This window comes from Diorhabda sublineata, chromosome 8 (genome assembly GCF_026230105.1).
Source record: "Diorhabda sublineata isolate icDioSubl1.1 chromosome 8, icDioSubl1.1, whole genome shotgun sequence".
In the NCBI taxonomy this organism is placed as follows: Eukaryota; Metazoa; Arthropoda; class Insecta; order Coleoptera; family Chrysomelidae; genus Diorhabda; species Diorhabda sublineata.
Genome location: NC_079481.1, coordinates 15,074,435 through 15,098,636, shown reverse-complemented (window position 1 = coordinate 15,098,636; position 24,202 = coordinate 15,074,435). Strand labels below are relative to the sequence as shown.

Here is a 24,202-nt window from a genome sequence, read left to right as displayed (position 1 = left end):
TTGGAACAATGATTAGTGGCAACCATGATGGAATAGTAAGAGACTTAAATAATGGCAAACAACGTGCAATATTCGTCTATGTAAAATTTTGATCTTGTTCGAAATTCCATGTAACTTCTTGCACATTGTATTGCTTCATGTCAAGCGGCCTAAATATCAAGCAACGTGCAATATTCGTCTATGTAATATTTTGATCTTGCAAGGAATTCCATGCAATTTCTTGCACCATGTCCAGCGGCCTTTATCACAGATATAATATCAGTAGAGTCGTTCTGTGCAATAGAAGAAGAAATTACTATATACATCATCTGCAAACTGTTAAGGTCTTAATGATAGACGGAGGACAATACTACTATTTGACCTAATGGAAGAGCCGTGCCTCAAAAGCCAGTCACTCTCGAAGAATTCTCTACTTCTGACGAATTAGAAAACATTTAAAGAATAGTTTGTGAAATGATATTCCGCAAAAAAAATATTTACTTTTGATGAGACTAGCCGTTTATTGATCGATATTTATTAAATGAAAAGGCAAGTGAAATTGAATAGTTATTTGTACAAATCTCATTTAAACAGATAATTTAAGAACCCTTCATATATCTTTCTTACTTTTTGGCGAAATATGTTTATGGTTTCTACTGATTTGTTCTCAATTCTATATTTAATCTGTTTATTATTTCTCTGAAAAGTATTAAAATTGCTGATATTTGTTTAATTGTGTTTATTTTTGTTGGCAGTTTAAATACTGCTTAATGTTAATGGAACATGTTTTCGATTTCTATAATACGAGGGTAGAAAAGTGACTTCTAGATGAAAAAGTTTCTTTACTCTGAAAAAAGTATTTAAATTTATAACAATATGGATTCAAAAACTCCCGTTCAGTTCAGAACTAGTTTACAAGACCCAACGAAAATCTGGAGTTAGCTTTCAGCTCCGGCTATTGTTGACTGTTATCCCTTTCATTGATCACAATCTATCACATTTTTTAAATCACAAATTATTCCATTTGACGAAGGATAATATTAACTTTTTCTTGTTTTCTTGAATTGTTGTTAATCGCAAAAAATAATGTTCAATCAACACTTGAAATTGTTTTTTTCTGCATAATTTTTGTTTAGGTGAGAAATTAGGAAGTAAATTAGATTGTAAAATGACGCAAATTTCGATAACATAGATCTGAAATTTTTGAATTATTTAAAATCAAAAGATTGTAGGAAATGGGTAGTATGAAAAAGTTTTGAGTTTGTTGTTTTGAAAGGATTCAAAAAACTACGAGGAAAAATATTTTTAGAGTTTCTGGGGGACGTCTAGAAGGTTTTTTAAATTTTTAAAATATTTTGTAATAACTTAATAATTGTTTAATAATTTTAACTGGCTATATTCTTCAAGATCACTACAACTATTAGATACATATTTTTAAAGGGCAAACTTCCTAAATTGATTGGGCTATTAAATCTCCTTAAAATATGAGTCCCACACTCTACAATTGTGGTATTTCACAATATCGTATATTTAGTTATCTGCAACCGTTAACAATTCAATAATTAAAAATAATCTTTGTGATAAGTAGCAGTTAAACCGGATTTCGATTATATCGTTTCAGTTCCTCTAAGATTTGAAAGAGCTATACGCAACTATACATATTACGGTTCGCGAAATGGACGTTTAAGGGGACATCTCGACTTAGATCATCCATTGAGTTTTTAATTGTAATTTATATAATACATTAGTAAGCAGAATTTGATTTAGTTGACTTCCAGTTACCAGTAACACAGAAAATACAAATATGCAGAGAAATTTATGCTGCTTACGGTGAAGGTGTTGTAAATAGTAGTGTAGTAATATGTTTTTCTTATTTATTTGTACGATTTCTATTCGTGGGGTTAATAGATAAACACTGCCACTTACGTTCTTAATTTATTTAAATACTATACACTATACTTAACTAACTTATAATGATTCACTAATCATTATCAATTAACTTTAATACTTTATTTAAATCCTTCGATTACTTCGTTAATTCGTTCTGTTCGCTACGATTATTTATTATAAACAAATAGAATTTTCAAAACTTCTGAAACTTAAAGAAAAAAACAAATAAATAAATGGTCCAAATTATCCAAAAGAAACAATGTAGATAAACCGCTTGCTATAAAAACGGTTATAAAAAACAAAGATCAAACTGATTCCGCGTTTCATAAAAAGTAAGTCAAAGACACCACGCGCGCCTTTGTCGAATTTTAGAATTTCAATACATCTAGGCAGGATCGGCTCTAGAACGGAGACACGTTCGTAAGAATATAAAAGATTTGCCACAGATTACATTTTGCAATTTATCGAGGTAAATTGTTAAAATACCACTGGGTATTCACTATCAAACGATTTGTAAATATTTTAAAGAAGCTAGATATATAAAAAACGATATTCAACGCAATAATGTGTAGATATTGATCTTGAACTTCTATAGAATGTAGTACTCGGGAATCTTTTTAATATATTAATAATACTGAAAATATCATGATCATGGTGGAAGCGTGGTGAAGTAATACAAAGGTATGCAAAGCTCGAATTGACGCAGAAAAGTGATGATAAATTTTTGACAGTCAAATGAGTAATTAAGAATTAACCACCACGTCAAAGCCTTGCCTAACACTCGCTAAAAATTGTCCGAACTTGGTTGATAAGTTGTATTAATACATTCTAGATGCCATAATTACAAAGTTTAATATCGACATTTATGTTCCCAATTCAAAATCCAGTTAGACAGGCATGAACGAGCTTCGTATGTTCTCGTATATGAAAAGTTAGTCACGAATTTAAGTCTGAAAATTATTGGAGTGAGTGGAGTACAAACTAACACTATATATTATTTAATAAGAACAGAGCTTGATATGCCCTAGGAAAACTATTTTGGATTAATCAATGTTCTAGTTCATCACTAATTATTCCTCATGCGGTCCTGTTGTTGATCTTTTTTTCCTTGGTATCATTTTACTTAGACATTCCTTAACTTTTTTAAGCACTTTTATATGGGTCTTCATCTTCTACCTCCTGGATCCGACTGACGTATTGACATGTCTACTGCTCTTCATAAGTGCCCAGACCATTTTATTCTTTCTATTTTTAGTTCTTCAACTATTTTCCTCCTATATTGCATAATGTATATGCTAGTTGTATTCATTTTCATTAATCTTGATTATGCTTATATTCTCATGTCCTGTGTTTTCACCCATCTCCCTAGAGACTGTTTTCCGAGCAGAATTCTCATAAGTAGACCTTCCGTTACAAATATAGAGCATACCAGTTTGACCGTTATGGCTTTATAGCAGCTCTGAGCAGAAAAATCTGCTTATTTTGAGATATCTTCCGCAGAAGCCTATTGAGGCTAAGCCATACATATTGAAGTCATCAGTATTACAGGCTCAAAGTCCGCTATTTTCTGTTAGTAACTTCAAATCTCAAGACTAAGATCTAATAGAACTTCAAATGCCTTTGTTGTGACCATTTGCATCAACCCCCAAGACACGCGATCCAGTTTTACTGAAACTTTTTTTAATGAATAATCTTCGGTAAAAAACACTATGTACACCAAAAATGTCCTGATGCATTCCAAGAGAGAGAGAGAGGGGGCAAGAACTCTTTTGGTGTCAGTTTGTACACTGTGAGTGCACAAACTTTTCTTATCTAAAATTTTTTTCTTTCTCTGTTAAATGTTAAATATCTGATTTTCCTTAAAAATGTTTTGTTATATTTATAAAACCACTGCATTTTATTTGTTTACATATTATAAACAAACTGTAGTTTTCATATAAACGATTTCCACGACTAATTTTACTTTTTTAGTTTTATTAAACATTAAAGTTGTACATGAATTAAATTTTCCTGTTTGTCGCCAACTATTTCATATAGAAATTTTCTAAAATGTTTTAAATGGAACATTACTGAGGTTAATGACATTTTCTAATTGATAAGAATAATCATCATGCACAACAGTAAATAATTCTAGTCATACATAATTCACAATGATAATTTAGTAAGTATGCAATCCTTAATGTTAATTTCTATGCAATATTAAATTTGTACAAAAATATGGTTTATTAATTTATAACTATGGCTAGAACAACGTTAATAATCTAGTATTCGTCTCAAGACTGCGTTGAACAATTTACGAAGATTTAGAACAAAAATATAAAAATACCAGGAAGGTTATAGAGGAAGCAGCATTCCAAATCTTATAACAAGAATTGAAACACCTACTTTTAGGTTTAACAGATGGAATCAAATATCTAATCACACAGAAGAATCAAGCATGTAATGCATGTAATGAGGTCCGTTAAAAAATATATTGTTCAATAAATCGTTATTTTTGGATTTTACAAACTGCTACTCATATATCTACATAGTTTCCTGGTTAATCATTGTACTTGTCATATCTTAGAACTGAAGTCTCCCGTCTGCTGAGACAGCTAAGAGTTCACCATCGCTTTTACTTCTCCAATGTCACTAAAGCACGGATCGCCAAGTTAGAGTTTTGATTCAAATATGAGATTGGTTTTCGCTGATCTTCTATTCTCACAATTTTTTTTTCAATTGCATGGATCAAATCTTCTATTGATTGAATCAATATACATTCGCATACCCATATTTGAACTCCTTAACATATTTTCGACCTTCGCTATTAGATACTGATTACTTCACACCTGTTCAACGATTCAAGCACCTTAAACATTCTAAAGGTGCACAGCTCAGCCTACAATATTGATATAGAGATGGAATTGACTTGCGTTTGTTTGCAGAACAGCCCTCTTACTATTCCCAAAGAAGAATATCATGAAAATTGTTTTAATAAATGAATAAACCTCAACACGTGGAAAGTATATTATAAATTACTTCTCAAATTTAGCGTGATTGATACTAATGATGAAATTTGTCATGAAATAACAACAATTATCAGTTATAATAAGTTAAAAAATATTGATCTCATAGAATAATCAGAGATCTCTTGGTCCAAGCAGGACACCGACAGGATTACTTGAATTCAGCGAAGACATGTTGTAGAAACGTGTACTTCATCTTATTCATCAGTAAAAACAAACTAAACAACCAAATTAGCGAAGGTACTCCCATATCGTATCTATCTTTACTAAAATTTTTAACAGCTCGATGAGAAAATTTCATGACAAAACCATCTATTATAAATTAACAGCTGATGATGACTATAAAATAATGGATATTCAAATTGGATTTACATTTACATCTATCGATAATCTACTTATTCCAGTTAATCGGGAAGTTTACTTGAAGTCATGTACCTTGAAAGAGCTTATAATGATCTTAGAAATGAATTACGAAGAGCTTTCAACATCATTGTTATAAAGAAAGATCTCGTAAACTTTATCAAAAGCTTTATCAAGATTCCTTTCCAGAAAACGAACTTTGGCCATCAATTGTAACAACCAAATGCTTAAAGAGAGGTGTTTGCACTGAGCATTACAGGCATCTAAGTGAAAATGGCACAAGATTGATATGACTGACATTTCATGCTAACAAGCTGTATAAAACATACTCCAAGTGGGTACTAAAGACAAGCTTCAGTAAAACCGAATTTGTTCATTGAAATCCGTAAATACTTGGAAGCAACAATGAACGAGAACAGCTTATGTCAATAAGAAATTGAGCTTCGAGTTCAAAAGTGAAAAATAGAAAATGAATATCTCAATTCCACATGGTGCAAGAGGGATATTTCAGAGAACCAAAGAAAGAAAAGTACATCATTATTGGAAGCTATGGGTATAAGGCTTTGATCATCGAATGTAATTGGTTACACAGATAGATGACTTAATAGTGCAAGAGTATGAAGCAGATGACGATTACGATAATAGAGCTAAAATGGAAGTAGATTGCGTGCTTTTAATGGTTGAATGATGGAGGGAAACGACAAACAACCAACAAATAATTGTATAATTTTGCTGGAAAGTGCAAACCAAATAGAAACGCCAGGATCTATTTGAGAAACACAGATGATCTGTGTAACAATGTATATAGTACCATATTATTGGCCAAATTATAGAACCCTTTCAAACTATAATTACTAAAAATCCATTCCGAAATAATTAAGATGTTCAGTTCTTAAACTTCACATTGTATATTCTCGTATATTATTATAATAAACTATTGAATGTAGAACATATTAATAGATATATGGGAAAGAAAAATACGCGGTAAAAAGGAGGGAGATTTATAGCCGAAGAGAACAAATGATGAAATGAGGAATCTATTTGGAGAAGCAGAACTAAGCAAAATAATAAGATCCAAAACAATGGTTGGGTAACATACAAAGAATGCTAAATTTTAGAGCAACAAAAAAAATGATGGACATAGAACAAGGAGGAACAAGAAAAGTAGGAAGACCAAGGAAAAGATGGTACGCAAAGGTGATGGAAGACCTGAGAGAGAGAGGAATTCAAGACTACATAACGAGAGCAAAATACTTAATCAAGTTCAACAATGTAAAACGACAGATTATAAAATTTATCAATTCTAGAGAATTGGACAATATTTTGTTTTCAATTTAATGATTTTTGTTCTTAAGTTCATTCATTCTTTTCTTGTCAGTGTTAACAGTTTATCACAAAAAAAATAGAGTTCAACAAGTACTTCATAACGAGACTATCAGAGATATTTTTTATTTTCTTATTAAGCGGAGTTTTTAAATTTTTCATTATACAAGTTTTTAATCCAATTTGGTATAAATCAATCAAATCTGAAATGCCATTAGATATCTTTAAGCTGAAGTGGTCCATGCCGTTAATTCAATATCAACTTTTTTTATACAAAAAGAATGTGACAAGTATTCAAAGGCCTGCTGTTAATTATTTTTTGTGCAGTCGTAAGATACCAGTTGGAATTGCGTTCTATTTATACCAATCATAATATAATTTTCTATATTTATATATAGAATTCAAAATAGGGGGTGAACCAACTAATCAAATAATAATAATGATTCTTATGATTTTCTCAAATTTGAAAATAAATGATAAATATAGGAATTGGAATAGGAATAGGAATATAGGAATGAGAAAAATTGATTATAGGAAAGTTATAATAAAATTTCTTTTTAAGAGTCTTACATTATTAATCTGATTCAACACTTCTTGTGAAGTATTCATATTTCTCTTTTGACCTTGCTGAGCTTTAACATATTACAATACACTTAATTGAAGTGAAGCTAATAAAAAAAGTCATAAATATGTTTATTATTGAATCAGTTGCAACAATACGAACTGCCATTAATTTTTATACCACAAATACTATAAACTGTCATAACTTTCAACATACTTCGTGTGCTGGTAGCTATATCAGTTGCTGCAGACGAGTTGCGTCCCACGGTCAACCGGACCTGTAGAAGTCTATATTAATTGCGTCCAGGTTGCCCGTTTTCTTATTTACAGTCTAAGGTTAGATTACGTCATAAAATATCTTATCTCAAGATGAGAGGGGGTGTTACAATTAATAAGCTGATAATATGTATTTTATTTAAGCTCCAGGTAAGAAAATGGTTAACCAGATCTTCGAGAAGCAATTCATATACAATCCTTAAAGTAACCAGGATTAAAATTTGACCGCGGGACGCAACTCGAATCAAACAAATCTAGTTATTGTTGTTAAAAATCCAGTCAAATATGACTAAAGATCAGCTGAAATAGTTGTTTTCTCAATTACTTCTTTAAATTCCATCACATGACAATATAGCCATGGATTTACAATAAATACTTGCATTCACATGATTTGGGGAGAGATAATCAAATAAATTTTGATTAGTTCAAGTTCCTTTATTAGAGCTATGTTTGAATATTTTATTTCATCTGTTAAGTTGGAATTTCTGGAACCATTGGTGACATTCATACTTAGCACAGTGTTTATATCTACTACCCTCACCCCAACACTCACAAATTATACTGTCTGACGCGTTTTTACCTAATAATTGGGCTTTAAAAACGCGCCTCAGATAGTGTAATTTGTGTGAAATTTCTAATCAGTTTAGGTTCGATTGCATGCGCACTTGTTGTTGTTCTTTACTTCTCTTTTTGGGAGGTAAACAGACACACGAAAGAGCTCTCAATGGTTAGTAGTAGCTACGATGCAAAGCAAGTATATATTTTGACCTTGCAAAACATTGTATATAAAATGAGAGTATGTATTGGTAATAAAACTTTTATTTCAATTCTATTGAAATAATATTTTTGTTTATTAATGTTAACTTAATTATAAACAGAAATGATAAAGTCTGTAAGCCTTGATTGAACATACCAGTAGGTACAATTTCTAATCACTTTATTCTATAATATAACATTGATTTTTTTTCCTAGAATGTATCAGGAGATCTAGTTTCCCGCGAAAACCTAGTATCAGAACTCAAAAATTCCGCTAAACCATTATCAGATAGCTGCTCACCGGAGGTCTCGGCGAAAATCGAGGCGGCAGTTAAAGAAGCCGTGACAGCCTATGAAACGACGTGTACAAACTTGAAAGAACTTTGTACCAAGTACCATCATGCTGCAGATCTATGGAAACAGTATAAGGAAGCTTCAGATTTAGTGAAAGAATGGATTGAGAATCCAATGGAGTCTATTGAAAATTTTGAGCCCGAAGAGGCTATTGGAAAAGTTAAGGTAAGTGGTATACATACATCTACAGTTGTAATGGATGATTCATTTAGAAGTATATGTTTTGAATAAATAAAAAAATGAATAATAACAATTTTATTGTATAATCTTTATAATCATCCAAAATGTTGTTCGTGATCACGGTTAACAAGGTCTATTATAAGTACAATATAACAAGTAAGTTACAATGTTCAATGACATGTGTTAGTATTTCGAATGGTATTCGGCCAATAAGTTGTGTAATATCGGCACCCAATGCTTCCGCTTGAACCTAACCTAGTCCCCTAAAGGAAAATGCAAAGAAGTGTGATGGGTATCACATGATCTAGCCTACCAATTCACTGGTCCAAAGCGTGTAATGAGCTGTTCTCCGAATTGCTGTTGCAGTAACGCCATGATCCCACGAACTGTATGGCAATTACCGCTAATATGTTGGAATTAAATTTCATCGAGACCATGAGCTTCAATTTCTGGCACCATATAATCAGTCACCAATCGCAGTAACATTTCGGCTGCTCTCTGTTGTTTAGTCTTGATTTAATGGCAGCTCTTGAACTTTTTTGGGTTGTTCATCACACCAAATTGAGGATCTCGTGAAGACAAAAGTTGGCGTCATTAGTAAACAAAACTTTTGTCGAAATCAGTGGATCTTCTGTAAGCTTGTCAAGATCACAACAACTAAAACGGAAACAAGTAGGAAGAGCGGTCGGTTCCAGTTCTTACAATAGTTTAGAATTTTATATATTTCCAAAGAAAGATACCTACGTAAAATATGTCAAGTTTAGTCGATTTTTATCCAATAATGAAAATTGGGTCTCTAAATTATGCATGGTAGAGCGAATTGTATGTTCGGTTGGCCAATTATGTGGACCATAAGGGGGTCATCCCATGTGGCGGCCTGTTTTTTAGGGATTTTTTAGGATTTTTTTTCTACGACCAGTAGATAGATAGACCTTTAACTTTATTATCATTTATTAACATATATTTCGACAGTATAAATATACATTTTAAGCTAAAAATATTGTGTAGAACTTGAGTTACAGCGGTCTGAACACCCCCGCCTCGAAAAAATGAGCTCGCACTTCCTCCACGATTCCAGCTGATTGCCTGATCTGAAACAAAAAAAAACGGCATTCTAATCTGTAAGTCTAAATTCACGAAATGGACTATTATCAAATGAATATACAAAAAAATGGATTTTTGGTAGACATTTGAAATAAATGTTGCCAATTTTGCGTTTTTTTTTTTTGTTTTTTGCTATAAAAAAATCGAAATTTTAGAAATTTTCGATTAAAAATGTTCATTCCATGCGTTTACATGTATTGAGTGTGCCCTATAAACTTCAAGTCATTCGGTCAAGCCGTTTTTGAGATACGATGGTGGAGAGTTTGAAAAACACAGTTTTGAGAAAAACATATTTAAAGTTTCAAGTCCATTTTAAAACTATGAAAATCTCAACTTACCCTCAATCGGCGAACTTTGGTAAAATATTTAATTACTATAGAAATTTCTGTTTAAGCCTGTAGAAACTTGTCTAAACTTGTATAAATGTATATATGTATGAAAGGAGGGACCGGTATAATGTCGACGGTATACAATGGGCCCGGACCCCAACTGCCAACACAGCGCTCCGAACAACTCTTTCTTCTACCTGCTGTAACTTTAAAACGACACTAAATAGATAATCCATTACAAATAGTTTATGTGGGTTACCAATTCAAAATTTCAAAATATGTGGATAATTATAGTAGATAAAATAATTTGAAAATGCATGGAGGTAATTAGTAAGAGCGGCGTGGAGGATGTAGAGGACGAAACCTATTCACATTCTCGCAAAGTATAAGAAACTTCGGAATACCCCAGGTATTAAAATAGTCGAAGACATTTTTAATGGTGGACGTACGCAGAACGTGACGTCATACGATGCTATTTGAGTTCAAAGATAATTGAAATATTCATCTTGGTCATCATCATCGTGCGATGATTTTTTATGACTTCTGGCGTGGATTAAACCAACAGCACTATGCCGATCAAGCCGCTTCGACTTTTGTGATGAAGCACCATCTCGAGTCACCGTTTTTTATAGGATTTATTTCGTAAAGGTAGTTCAAAATCGTCGGTTGTGCCAGAAAACATCGAGGCTGTGCGTCAACTGATATTGCAAGATCGTTATGTAACATACCTTAAAATTGAGCCTTGAAATTGAGGCATACTTGGGCATTACTTTCACCTATATCCATTAAAGGTTTCATGAACATTTGGATGTCAGAAAGATTGGATACCAGAAACTAAACAATAATCGACTGTATGGATCTTTAAAGATTAGCAAAATCTAACAAAATTATTCACATACGAAGCATATTCGTAACAAATGGTCGCCTCTTTATTTGGAATAACAAACATTTGTTTGTCAGAAAAAATCAGGGAAAACAATCGCAGTAGACGAATTATTCTCCACCACTTCGAATATCGAATTGATGGGTGATCTATTGTACAATCCAATGGCACCCAATGATTTCTTCTTATCCCCGCAGATCAAAAATAAATTACGAGGTCAACGTTTTTCTACACCTTAAGAAGTAATGGATGCATTCAAATCACATGTTTTGCAGGTACCTCATTCGAAGTGATTAAAATGCTTTGATAATTGGTTCAAAATGCAAAAATGTATCGATCTCAATGGATAATATTTTGGAGAACAATAAAGCCATTTGATCGAAATATTTTAATTTGTAATTTTGAATTAATTTTATATCAAAAAACACCTAAAATCAAGACAAAACATCTAAAATTATTTAAGAAGTAAAAACTTGGAGAAAATTATTTGTTTATATATACTATTTATTAATCTATCAAAAGCAGTTGAATAATGATTATATAAATTAATAGGAGCAGATGAAAAATATTATATTGAATGATTAGAGAAATTATTGAAATTTAGTAATAATAGGAAAGGGTGTAAGCTAATTAGTTTTTTTATCTTCTTATTTTCATAGTTTTATATGAGCTAACATCACGCAACAATCGTCAAGTTCTGTTTTAGACTAGTTTTTTAAACACAAAAAAAACTTTGTTAACTGAAAATGTGACATAGAATTTTTACTGTCACGTGATTGTAGCTGTAATTCTAATAATAACTTTTTTCTACATTTCACGATTTCACGAAAATATATCTTTGATCTCGTACATATTGTGTTTTTTTTCAGAAAACTTAAATAATCTAATGGATCGGATCTGTTTATTCAAGTTTTTCCATTTCTTTTTGTTTTGGACTTTTCGTTTTGTTCATATATTTTCTCCAACAGCTGTTTACTTGTTTTCTTGTTATTTGAGATATAATTGGTCAAATTAATCAAGTTTGTTTTAGTCCTTTAATCATTTCGAATAAGGTAAATTTCGTAACCATGTGATGAACTATTTTAACGAATAATCGCATGTTTCAGTATTTGATCAGATGTAAGTTTTTTATTCTTTTAGAATACACAGAGAATATTCTGGGGACTGATTGAAATCGTTCGACAGATAAGTTAGATGATGCAGAAGATTTCAATGATCTTCTAAATTGAAATTTGTTATAGTGGAACAATTGATCTCAGCATCATTTTCTTGGAACAGTCTCCGAGAAAGTTGGCACTTTTTGTTGCATGTATAATCCATAGAGATTGCGAAGAATTGATTCTTCTTGAAAGAAATCAATGCAGTTTGGTACACCATTGTCGTTCGTGTTTTTTAAGGAGCTGTCGAATTATCCACAATTTTTCAAACTGTAATATCAGGGATTCTTGGCCACGCTTTTCTAACTTTAAGTAAACAATTCAAATAATAATTTTTTTCTCAACGGGAATAGATACTATCGTTCTTTATAACTGTTCCATGGATCGAAATGAACTGACAATGCCAAAGGTGTTGGGACCATACATAATCCGACCCTGTTAGGGTGAGGTGTAAATATTCGTAATATGCACACGTTTCCACGCCACCTATGAGGTGCTTGGCTCTTTTTTTAACGTTATTTTCCGGTAAGCCTATTGTGATCCTATTGAATTCAGAAGTACTTTATTGAAATACAAATGGAGTATTGAAAATAATGACAAAATAATTGTAATTTGGACTTGAAAGGCTGATGAGCTACTCAAAGATCCATATAAATTAACAATAATTGGAACGCTCAGAAAAAATGAAATACCACCAGAACTGCTGGCTACAAGCGAAATGCAAATACATCAATGTTCTGTTATTATCAGGAAAAGGTATTACTTTCGTACGTGTCTAGAAGACACGGGAGGTGAAATTTCAGAAGAACAGGAAAACCTGCGATTGTTCAGAATTACAATGAAACTCAAGGTGGTGTTGATACATTAGATTAATTGTGTATCAACAAGAGCTGCAGCATAAAAATTAGAAGATAGCCCCTGTGTGTGCTATATGGTATGATATGGCCAGCATCAACTCCTTTGTCATTTATTCGACTAATACTTTAAAGGATGAGGAGAACTTTTAGGTGAAATATCCGCCAAGAAGTTGCTCCAATTTTGAATATTCAAAATGATTCAAAAAATACTCGTACAACAACAGGAAAAGAAGCTTAAAACATGTTTCTACTGCCCAAAAAGACGGATTACAACAACATCAAATCTTTGAACCGCTATATCACGGAAATGACAATAATTATGAAAAAAAGTGTTGAGTCATTTTTTTAAAGAATCGGATGATCTACAATTTTTGTAAGAACTATTTTTGCTGTAAAACTCACCATTTAGCTGTAAAACGCGAAAAACCTATTTTTGCAAACTTTTACCATTAATAAAATTTTTTGCACAAGTAGGATTGATTGGGACTTTTCACAATCCATTTATAATATTATTCATACCAATTTTTAACTCTACGGGAATTTTGGTTACCTTTAAAGTCTTATTTAACTGGAGTACCAATTACTTTTCTTAGATCGTGAAATAGTATATTGTGCAACAAGTGGGAAAAGTTTAACTTTTCTTCCGAGTGTGAAAGTTTGTGGCCCGAGCTCGGAGGGCAAGTACCGCGAACACGAGAGTGAGAATAGTACTTTTCCCACATGTTCTACAACTGCTCAAATTGAAAGAATAAAAGTAATGGAACTTAATGATTATTTTTATGATTATTAAAATCAAAATAACACTAAGGTATCATCTTAACTGTTAAATAACATTATTTAAAATTGTAGTTGATTGTGACATTTTTACAATTTTGTATAGCTAAACCCGGAACGCCTTTTCTTTTTATTAAATTTTCTGTTATGTTAATTTTAGATGTTGAGAGTTTATCGTTTATTCGGTATATTTTGTGTCTCTATTTCTGTGAAGGGTTCAAGTGGTTTTTCAATGGAGTTGACGATTTCATTTGCACAAATATCTATTATGGTAGATAGATATTGAATATAGAATTTTTAATGATTATTTAATTCTTTTTATCTACTGAAAAACCCATTAATTAGAAAAATCTGTGTTAATTCAAGGAAAAAATAAAATAAAATTCTAAAAATAGTTCCTTCTAAATAAATTTTCTTTTATTAGTACAGTGAAACCTCTCTAACTTGAAACTCAAGGGACAAGCAATCTATTTCGAGTTAAAGTAGTTTCGAGACTTCGAAATAAAGAGCTGAAATAAATTTACTTCGACTTATGAAGGTTTACATTTTCTAATAAATTTTATTTTTGTTGATCAAAAAATTTTACACAATTTAATTGAAAAAATCAATTATTTTTCTTTGAGATTTTGATTTAAAAGATTGAAGATCTACGATATTATCGATGTTATGTAGAAATGAAAAAATATTTAATTTTAAAAGTTAATGTGCTGTCAGGTTGACATTTGTAAAATGAAACTAAAATTACATAAAAAGTGCACGTGAAATCTATACACACATTATTTTATCGTAACATAATTTTAAAAAAGTTATCGGATTTTGCTCATCGGTATTGAAAATGTCATCAAAGTTATATTCTCTTATTATGGTTTGCAGTTTTAGCTTCCAATCGTCACATGTGTTATTGTTTACATCGGAACTCTCACCGCAGACTTTATGAAAAACAATGCCGTGCCTCTGCAGCCAGCCGTTACTAGCTTTAAAACTGTCACAGCCTAAATCTTTTGCATATTGTTCAGCTTTCTCAAGATTGGTCCTGAAATTCTGGCATTTTCGCCGACACACTGCTTAAACCATTTCAACGTAGCTTCTTCAACACTTGGCTTTTCAGCCTCTCTCTTTCTTCTACGATTACAGTCACCTTCGTAAAATCGAGATAAAATTTCGTCTTTATTTTCCAAATTCGTTGACAATGTGCTACTAGGAATGCCAACATATTTTGCTATGTCTCGCTTATTCTTTTCACTTCGATCCACAGCTTCAATAACCTTTACTTTATCAGAAATTCTCAGACATTTCAGTTTTCTCTTAGCACCTGCCATGACGATAGTGGGAATGTAAATACCGACGCCAACTCATACGTACGTATATTTATATGCTTCGGGTTATAGAGGCTATTAGTGCTAAATATTGGAAAATAAAAGACTTTGTCGGTCGATCAGACTTATACTTACAGAAGTTGTAATTTTACATTGATTTTTTTCGAGCTGGAGAGATTTTCGAGTCAATGAGGTTCGAATTAAAGAGGTTCCACTATAGATATTCCTTGTCTAGAGCTTCGTTTAAAAATATTTGCAATTGATGGGATGTCAATATGTTTGATTTTTTAGGGACGTAATTGTCGGACTTTATTTTCAAAAAACAACGTAATTTCTGATACGTGGATATATCGATTTTATTTTGTATACTGATAGTATACATTGAATATTGTGACTAAAGTGTAGACGCCTTTAAAGTTTTCGACAACTTTGCAAAGTATACCAAAAAGTTTTTTTTGCATTTCTTCTCTATTCCATAAATTTCTTGTATGCTAATCTAAGTTACTTTTGTTGCTTTTTTCGATATCTCTTGCGGAGTTTTATCAAAATCATCACTACTGTCAGTATCCATATTATTTATTATAAATTGGTATAATTATGTTCTACTAAAATAATATTTAATAGAAATTGCGATTTTTATCAAACCACGAATGAAAACAGTTGTGTTAACTATTTGAAGTTGACAATAACCAACTAGGTTAGTGGTGTGAGTAGAGTGCCGTCAGAAATAACATTTTTAGACGACGCCATCTGAAAGTTGTTTGTTTTGTATTCATTTACATACCAAAAGTTGCGTTTGAAGTGTTCCATGTAGTGAAAGTGACAGTTCCGTACTGCAAAAAAACTTTCGGGACGCTCTGGAGTAGACAACTTTAACTTCCTTAAATGTGACTGCCACTTCAATGTTGACAGTTGACACTTTCACATCGATGATTTTACTTAACCTTAAATTTTTAATTCTGTGATATTCCATCAACATCTAGTAGATATATCCATATTCCATCTGCATCCAATCCAATAAATATTACTAATTGTCCTGGAGGTAAAATCAACATACTTTTTGCAAATAATCAATAAAATAATATTGATATTGCAAATATCATTAAGTACATTATATTATTCAATAAATAAAATGTTTATAAGTCTCTATTATTTATCTTCTTTCCTCAGTGTAATTGAAAAGATTTTGGATCTTATGCGTAGTCTAAAAAATACTACATCGTTGCACACGTCTGTTTTTTGCACATTGCAAGTTCAAATCTCAACATTGAATATGTAGTCCACAAAGTCAACGCCTTTAATTTCTTTAAATTTCAAAATAAGCAAGTAGTACCTTTTCGTTGAAGCTATTCATATTTTTTAAATTGTCGGTAGGCCAGGGTGTATCTACTTCTTGATTTTTCAGGTATCAAACAAAAACTTTCGGACTCGTTCAACAAAGTAGCACTTTCAGTCCTTGGAATAAAAATAACTATTCTCACAGTTTGAGCAATATGTGGTTTTGAAATTAAGTTAGCTATAAGAAATACGGCACTTTTATATTTATTGTTATTGCCGAAGACGAATATAGTGAACTTATAATAATCATAACCCCACTTAATGAGTTACAGCACTTACTTACGCGAGTTATGGCCTAAATTCTATTATTTTACACTCACGTAACATTATTTAAGTAAAAAATTCGACTAGATGTCATATGCAGCATCTTCATGCTAGATAATCTCGACCCTTGTGTGTGAGTGTCGAGAGGGGCGATTATTACCGTCAACCAACTAAAATCCGCCCTTGCGATGCGGCGTCGCTATGTGGGGGTCTCATACATCGTTTTTAGAGTCGATGGTGCTTAAGAAGTAGTCTGACACTTCGGTTGTGTTTTCATAGGAAGTTCATTTATTTTTAGAAGAGTAATCGCATCTCCAGTTCGACCGGCGCAAAAATTTATAAATATACGTGTTCCCGATTCTTTTTGTTTTGGTATTCAGTACGTAATTTGAGGTCATTCGCGAAATTATATTCAAATAACTAAATTTATTTTTAAAAACTTTTATTACGTGAAATAGTGCTTCAAGTTTTTTGTGTCCAGTGACAATCACGACGGATTTTTATTTATTTTGGCGGTTGAATTATTCGAAATCTACTTTGATTATGATAGATTGTTAAAAGTGTTACCTTCAGTGCGTTCTTAGAGTGTTATCGTAAATCAGTATACTATTTACCTAAATGTAAAATACAGAATATCCAGTAACTTAATGTTCGAATTTCGAGAGCGAGTACAAGTTAAAACTAACCCATTTTCGGAGTAAGCTTTCGAAATAAAAAACTTTTATTTCATACAAAATTTGTAAACTGTACAGGGGAAAAGTTTCTATTCTGAATAACTTATAAACGTACATTCATGAACAATTTTTTATAGTATAAATGAATCTACAATTACTCACAGTAATCCAGAAGCGCTTTTTGTCTAGTGGAAAACAATCTGAGAATAAATTTTCAACCTACTTGCTAAATGACAAAACTTCCACCTGGTTTTTCAATAAGTTTTGTGGTTGAATAATAGTTATTTACGGAACTAGTTATGGAAAGAACAATATTGTTCAACAAGCGTAGTATTTACCAAAACGAGCGCCAGTGAGTTTTGCAAATTACACGAGTTGAACAAAATAGTTCTTTTCATAACGTGTTGACGTACAACGTTTTATCTAATCACGCGCTTTTATAATATTCAATAGAATCTTCAATTACAATGAAAATATTAATGTGGATTCAAATGATGCTAGAAGTATTGTTAATATGTAAGCAAACAACGATTTTTCAAAATAAGTCAAAACAAGTCAGAAGAAATTACTTGAAATATCTCCAGATAGCGAATCAGACATTCCATTTGAAGTAAGAGCTGCAGCGGGTAGTAGATACGCCTTGGCCTACCAAAAATTTGGGAAATTAATATAAACGAACATCAACGAAAAGGTACTAGTTGCTTATTTTGAACATTTAAAAACATTGACTTTGTGGACTACATGACTACATATTCAATGTTGACATCTGAACTCGCTATGTGCGAAAATGTCTATATCAAAAAGTATACTATGCTTTTGACATGGCTGGATATTTATATTTGCTCAATTACGACTTGATATACGATATGTTTATAATTTATTATTACATAAATCTATTCGTTAGTCACAATGATAATAGGGATTTCAGGAAGGCTGAACAGACGTTCCTACGAGAAGGAGACTTATTTGATGAAGACACCTTTTTTAAAATTACAATTCCAGATAGCAAAACACACGTTATTCGCGAATTTGTAGTCACTACTGCAAATATTGCTGGTGTCAATCTTTTCGACCTTCTCAAAAAGTATAGAAATATTAGACCTCCTGCTGTAAAGCACAACAGATTTTTTTGTGCGATATTATAATGTAAAATATTGGAAAATTACCAACAAAGATTGCTCAGTACCTGTGTTTACCTAATGTTAAAGGATACACAAGACATTGTTTCAGACGTTCGACATCTTCTCTCCTGGCAGACTCAGGAGCGGACATTGTGTAGTGTAACCAAAGGCTATGTTGAAATATGTTCATAAAAAAATAAAAGATGAATTTCAGAAAACATTCTAGGCAAAGTCCTCAACATACATGTAGATATCACAACAAAGAAATTAACATTAGCCAAGAAGTTCAAGAGAATATTCCCCAAAAAATGGACTTACTTTAAATAAATGAATAAATAAATGTTGTTTTCAATGTTTATAGATCTTAAAATACTATTGAATTAAAAAAGTGAGTTAATTGTTTAAATAATGAAATAATTGTCAGTTTTTAGAATAATTAATAAATTATTCTTAAAAAACTTGAAACAGTTACGTAAAGTTTTTACATAACTAATTCTCATAACTGATATACAAGGGTTATGAAAAATGTGACGTTTCCTAGTGTCAAGAAGTGACTTAAAATGTCACATTTGATAGCAAAATAAGATAAAAAAATTATTCTATGATTAGGAGGAGATTTCGTTATAACTGAATGCGTTTTTGAAAAGAAAAGGAGAATTTTTGTGTGGTTTTTTTTGTTATTTTCTGTTAGGAATAATCCTAATATAGACTAAATGTTCCTCTGCATGGCTTAGGTAGGATAGAAACAGTGTTTAACCCATTTGCTCTTCTCATTATAACATACCATAATAAATTCGTATTTATTGTGGTCTACAACTTAATTCGTGCGGTTTTTTTTCAAAATTTGAACGTTTATTTAAGAAAAACATGTACAATAGTATTATTCAATGTATTTCCCATCTGAAACTATGACCTTTTCCTATCTTTCTGGCAATTTGTGGATCCCATCCCAAAAGAAATTATTGCATTGTGTCTCGTCACATATTCTTTGCGTTTAAACGGATTAATTGTGTTCGGTAGCACTCTCCATTGATGGTTTCACCCGAATTTAGCAGCTCATGATACAGCACACCCTTCTGATTCCACCAAATAGAGAGCATCACCTTCGCGCCATGAATATTCGGCTTTGTCGTTGAATTGGATGGCTGGCCGGATTTCACATATGATTTTTTACGCTAGGGGTTGTCGTAATGGATCCATTTTTTATCACCAATAACAATCCTATGCAAAAATGACTTCCTTCTATGGCGTTCCAGCAGCATTTTGGACATGCAAAACCGCCTTTCGACGTCTCTCGGCTTGAGTTCATGTGAAACCCAATTTCCTTGCTTTTGAATACATGCAGCTGCTTTTAAACGTTTTGCAGTGGCTGCTTAAGTGACACCCAAAGATTCTGCGAGCTCTTCTTCTTGTGTTTGGTAACAATCTTCATCGAGTAATGCTTCCAGTTTTTCATCAACTTTTTTGGCTGCCCAGGACGTTCATCGTCTTCCAAGCCAAAATCACCACTTTTTAAATCGTGCAAACAACTTTTGGCACGTTCGCTCAGCTAGAGCATGTTCATCATAAATTTCCATCAAAATACGATGACTTTCGGCAACAGCATTTTTCTTTATATTAAAGTGATGAAGAAGAACTCCCCATAAAAACACTTTTTCAAGAACAAAGTTCGACATAGAGTGAAAAAAAATTATTGTTGTTAACGCTTCAAATAAATGACATAAACTGAAAAGACGTGCAATAACAACACTAGCTTTCCAACGCAGGTTCGGAATATTGGAAGATGTAATATTATACAAGTTACGCCATCTCTTATCAAACCGCACGAATTAAGTTATAGACCATTTATCAAACACTTAACTAAAAAAATAATTTATTTTGTGTCGTATTTTATGTTAAACGTGGGGGCCACTCTAATGTGGCCACACTATCTTTATCAAGCCACAGGTATCGCGAGGGAAATTAAATTTTGGAGTTTAAAAAAATTAGAATTCAGAAATTATCTTATGAGAGAGTGCACTATGCTACAGAAAAAATGCACAAAACCTGTCCGCGTGCACCGACGAGCAAAATATTCTTCCTCAGAAGCTCGTTCAATGTAAATAGTTTACCACTCAAAACTTTTTTAGGATATGTGAACAAACAGAGGTTAGAGAGAACCAAGGGCGGATCTGGCAACAGTTTGTTCTTTAATTAACTGATTTCTTGAGCTGTGTGAGGGTACTGTGTCTTGATGAAAAATTATTATTTTTTCCTTGGTCTTATTTCACTAAAATTTTCATTCAATTCATTTAAACTATTCAAATATTACTCTGCATTGATTGTTTCTGCCAATTTAAATGCAAAACACAGAAAAATTACTTTCTTAATTTAAAAAAATGATGCTAATAACAATAGAATAACTGAGAACGTACAAATAATTTGACCATTCTACAAGTAATTCACATGCGTTCATAATAAAATAACGAACCTGGTAGCGCCGTCTTTTATGTAACGACTGAACTTATTGAAAAACCTCTTGATTATTTGCAAAACTGAAGTTATTTTAACTTTTTTCCCTTTCGAAATTACGACATTAAGTTCCTGGACTCTATAGTATAACAAAAACCAAACTATTAATAACTTCATCTAATCCAACTCACAGATTGGAAACCTGAATATTATTTGAACCGATCATTTTTCTGTTTCAAAATGCATAGATTGTCTATATTCATTTTTATCCACCCTAATTCGTTCTAATATTGTTTACTTCTATTCTATATACTCTTGTTGAAAATCTACAATGAGCATTTCAATATCTACCTAGTGTTCATCATGCGTTTTTTTCATCATGTGTTTAATTGTATGTATTGCATCTATTTTAGATTTATTTAGCATTAAATCATGTCTGGAAGATGTAAACTACGTTGTTCAAAATCTTTTCCCTCTCAGACACTCGTCCGACTGTATGATCGTAGTCGGATCGGAAGGATGCATGTGTATGTCCTGGCCTTCATACGCTGCATTTAGAAGCAAATTCTTCTATAGTTTTTGTACTATTATTGATTTCTTCTCTTTTATGTCCGTTTTCCCTTTTTTTGTCATCGGTTTCTCTCTGTATATATTTATATAATCGTTTTTTCCCGCCGTATTTTACCAGTTTCATTCCTACCCATTGCAATTACCTCATTTTTTGTCTTCTTTCTCCCGATTCATCTATACAATCTATATTTTCGTTAATATCTGTTAAAAAAACTTCTTGCAAATCTCTACTTCTTAACTAAAGCAAATATTGTGCAAAATATTATTGGTTTTGTTTCACAAAAATCATTCTTTCTGTCGAAATCGTCATCTAAAAGTATTTAAAATGGTGAAAATTTAACTGGATATTTTTTTTATTTGTAGAGGGTGGTACCTTTCCAAATTGATTTGTCCTTGTCCATATTTATCTTATTATTTATATTATTTCAAAAATTTCTCAATGTTTGGAATGGAGTTGGATATAAATAGTTTTTCTATTAGAATTGTCTTATAAAATTATAATTCTGTACTGCATAGTTCAGGTTATAATACACACATCCTTCCGTAACACATTTAGAAAGTTTCTACATCGTTTAAATGTGCACACCGGAAGAATTAAAGGTTAGTAATTCTGAAAATATATTCGTATGTGATTCCACTCGTATTAAATGTTATTGTCCTGTTACCTATATGGAAACTGAACAAAAAGTGCCATTGTGAGTTTAATCGCCAATTTTAAAACGCAACTGTTATTTTAATTGGACACGCGAATGGTTCTTTCGCTTGGTGTTTCATTGCCCGGAAATTCTCTGAAATGCGGATAATGTCAGAATATTAATTCCGTTTTCTTCTAATCTGACAGAAATATTTCGTTTTCTTTTGTAACTTCAAACAGCTTCTACAAGGTGTCTCAAAAAAGTAAGAAGTTCATTGAATAAATGTTTGTTACACATTAAAATAAATTACTTGGGAATTTATTTCTTTAAAATAACATCGTCCAAGTTTGAACCGTTGCGCTCACGTCATTTAATTGTGCCGAGAATTCACTTTATTATTGTGAACATTTGATTTGGTACAGGAAAAGCCCATAGCTATTAAATCGGAACTGCGTGGAAGTCAACTTATGTCACCTTTCTTTGAGATTAATTTGACAGGAAAAATTCCACGAACTCGTAGCAGAGATCTATTGGTGCAGTTGCTCCATCTTGCTAGAACCATATTCTTTAGTTATAACTATTAAAGTGCTGCAGCTCAGGCACGAAGAAGTTGTATAATATCTGGATTCTCTGAATTCACTGTAACTGTACGTCTCCTTTCATATTTAAAAAAGTAAGTGCTTATAATTTCTCGCGATGACATCGCAACTCATACTTCCGGTGTATTTAGAGGTTTCTGATGGCAAGTTCGCTTGTTGACATGTTCATTAAGACGAAAATAAGCTTCATCTGAAAACACAATGATGGTAAACGTTGGCGAACGCTCAATCATCTGGTTTACGATGTCAAGCCTCTAACCAGCATCCTGAAACTTTAATTCGTATACCAACTGATTTATGTAAGGGTGCAGCCCCAAATATTTATCTAAAACGCGAAATAAGATGATCTATGTACGTTTATTGCAATACCACGTTTCCGAATTAACAAGTCAGGTTTGTTTCGAACAGACTGAGTCTGTCTACGTTTTTGACCGTTCTAGAAGACCTCGAACACTCTACAGTCGCCAAATTGCTGTTTTTGTAGAACACACGAAAACACAATGCATGATCCGCTCTGGAGGAAAGCTCCATAGCATCTGAATTGTCAAGAGCTAGGCTACGGATTGACATACCTTCGATTAGCTGCGTTCACGCCATAAGCAATAGAAAGGTGAACTTTCTTTTCAGACACCTTGTAGTTTTCCATCGTCGTTGTTAAATATTTTACCCATTAACTTAATCTTCAGCATTGCAAACAAAAAATAATCGGATAGGACCAGATCAGGGTTATATGGTGGGTATTCAATTTCTGTGTAAAGTAGTGAGGACTGGAGCGTTGTCATGAAGCAAGAGTATACCTCGACTGATTTAGCCACGAATTTTTTGATAATTTTTTGACGCAACTACCTCAGTAAGTCGGAGTAATAAGCCGCGTTCACGGTTGTATTCGTTTCCTTTAAGTTAATCTAAAGGATCCCCTCGCAGTCCCAAAATGTTGTAGACATCACTTTTTTGGTAGAAATGTTAAATAATGGTGGACATTATATTCTTTCTAAAATAGTAACAGATATTGGTGTTACCCGCCAAGAGACTTGTGTGTGGCTTCATGAAGATTTACACCATCGATGGCCAAAAATCAAAAGTCCCTCAAGAAAGTTATGTACGTAGTTTTCTTCCGTCATCCACACCATTCGCCTGATTTGGCCAAGTCAGATTTCAGTTTAATCTTTAAATTGAAGGAACATTTATATGTAGGGGATTCTTGGTTGTCTAGGGTTTTTTTCTTCTTAAAACGCCAGTTAGAAGGAAAAAACTTTTATTATACAATTTAAACAATGGAAACACTTTACTTATGTACAATGTAAATAAGAGGTTAATAGTAAGAATATTCGTGTATGTGGTTTATACGTTAAATGAGCCGAGATCGTCATGATCACGCGGTAAGTCGTCTTAGTTTCGTAATCTTTACCATCTACGTCTTACTCCCGACTGACTGTTATTGTCGGC

General features: G+C 32.3%; 1 protein-coding gene across 4 annotated transcripts in view; it reads left to right on the top strand.

The window, feature by feature from the left end:
* Positions 1–24,202, top strand: part of LOC130448464 (muscle-specific protein 300 kDa) — a 289,850-nt gene that overhangs the window by 250,133 nt on the left and 15,515 nt on the right. For all 4 annotated transcript variants that reach the window (XM_056785865.1, XM_056785867.1, XM_056785866.1 and 1 more), the window contains one exon: positions 8,367–8,669. In XM_056785865.1, coding sequence (XP_056641843.1) covers positions 8,367–8,669 — 303 coding nt within the window. The remainder of the gene's footprint in view (positions 1–8,366; positions 8,670–24,202) is intronic.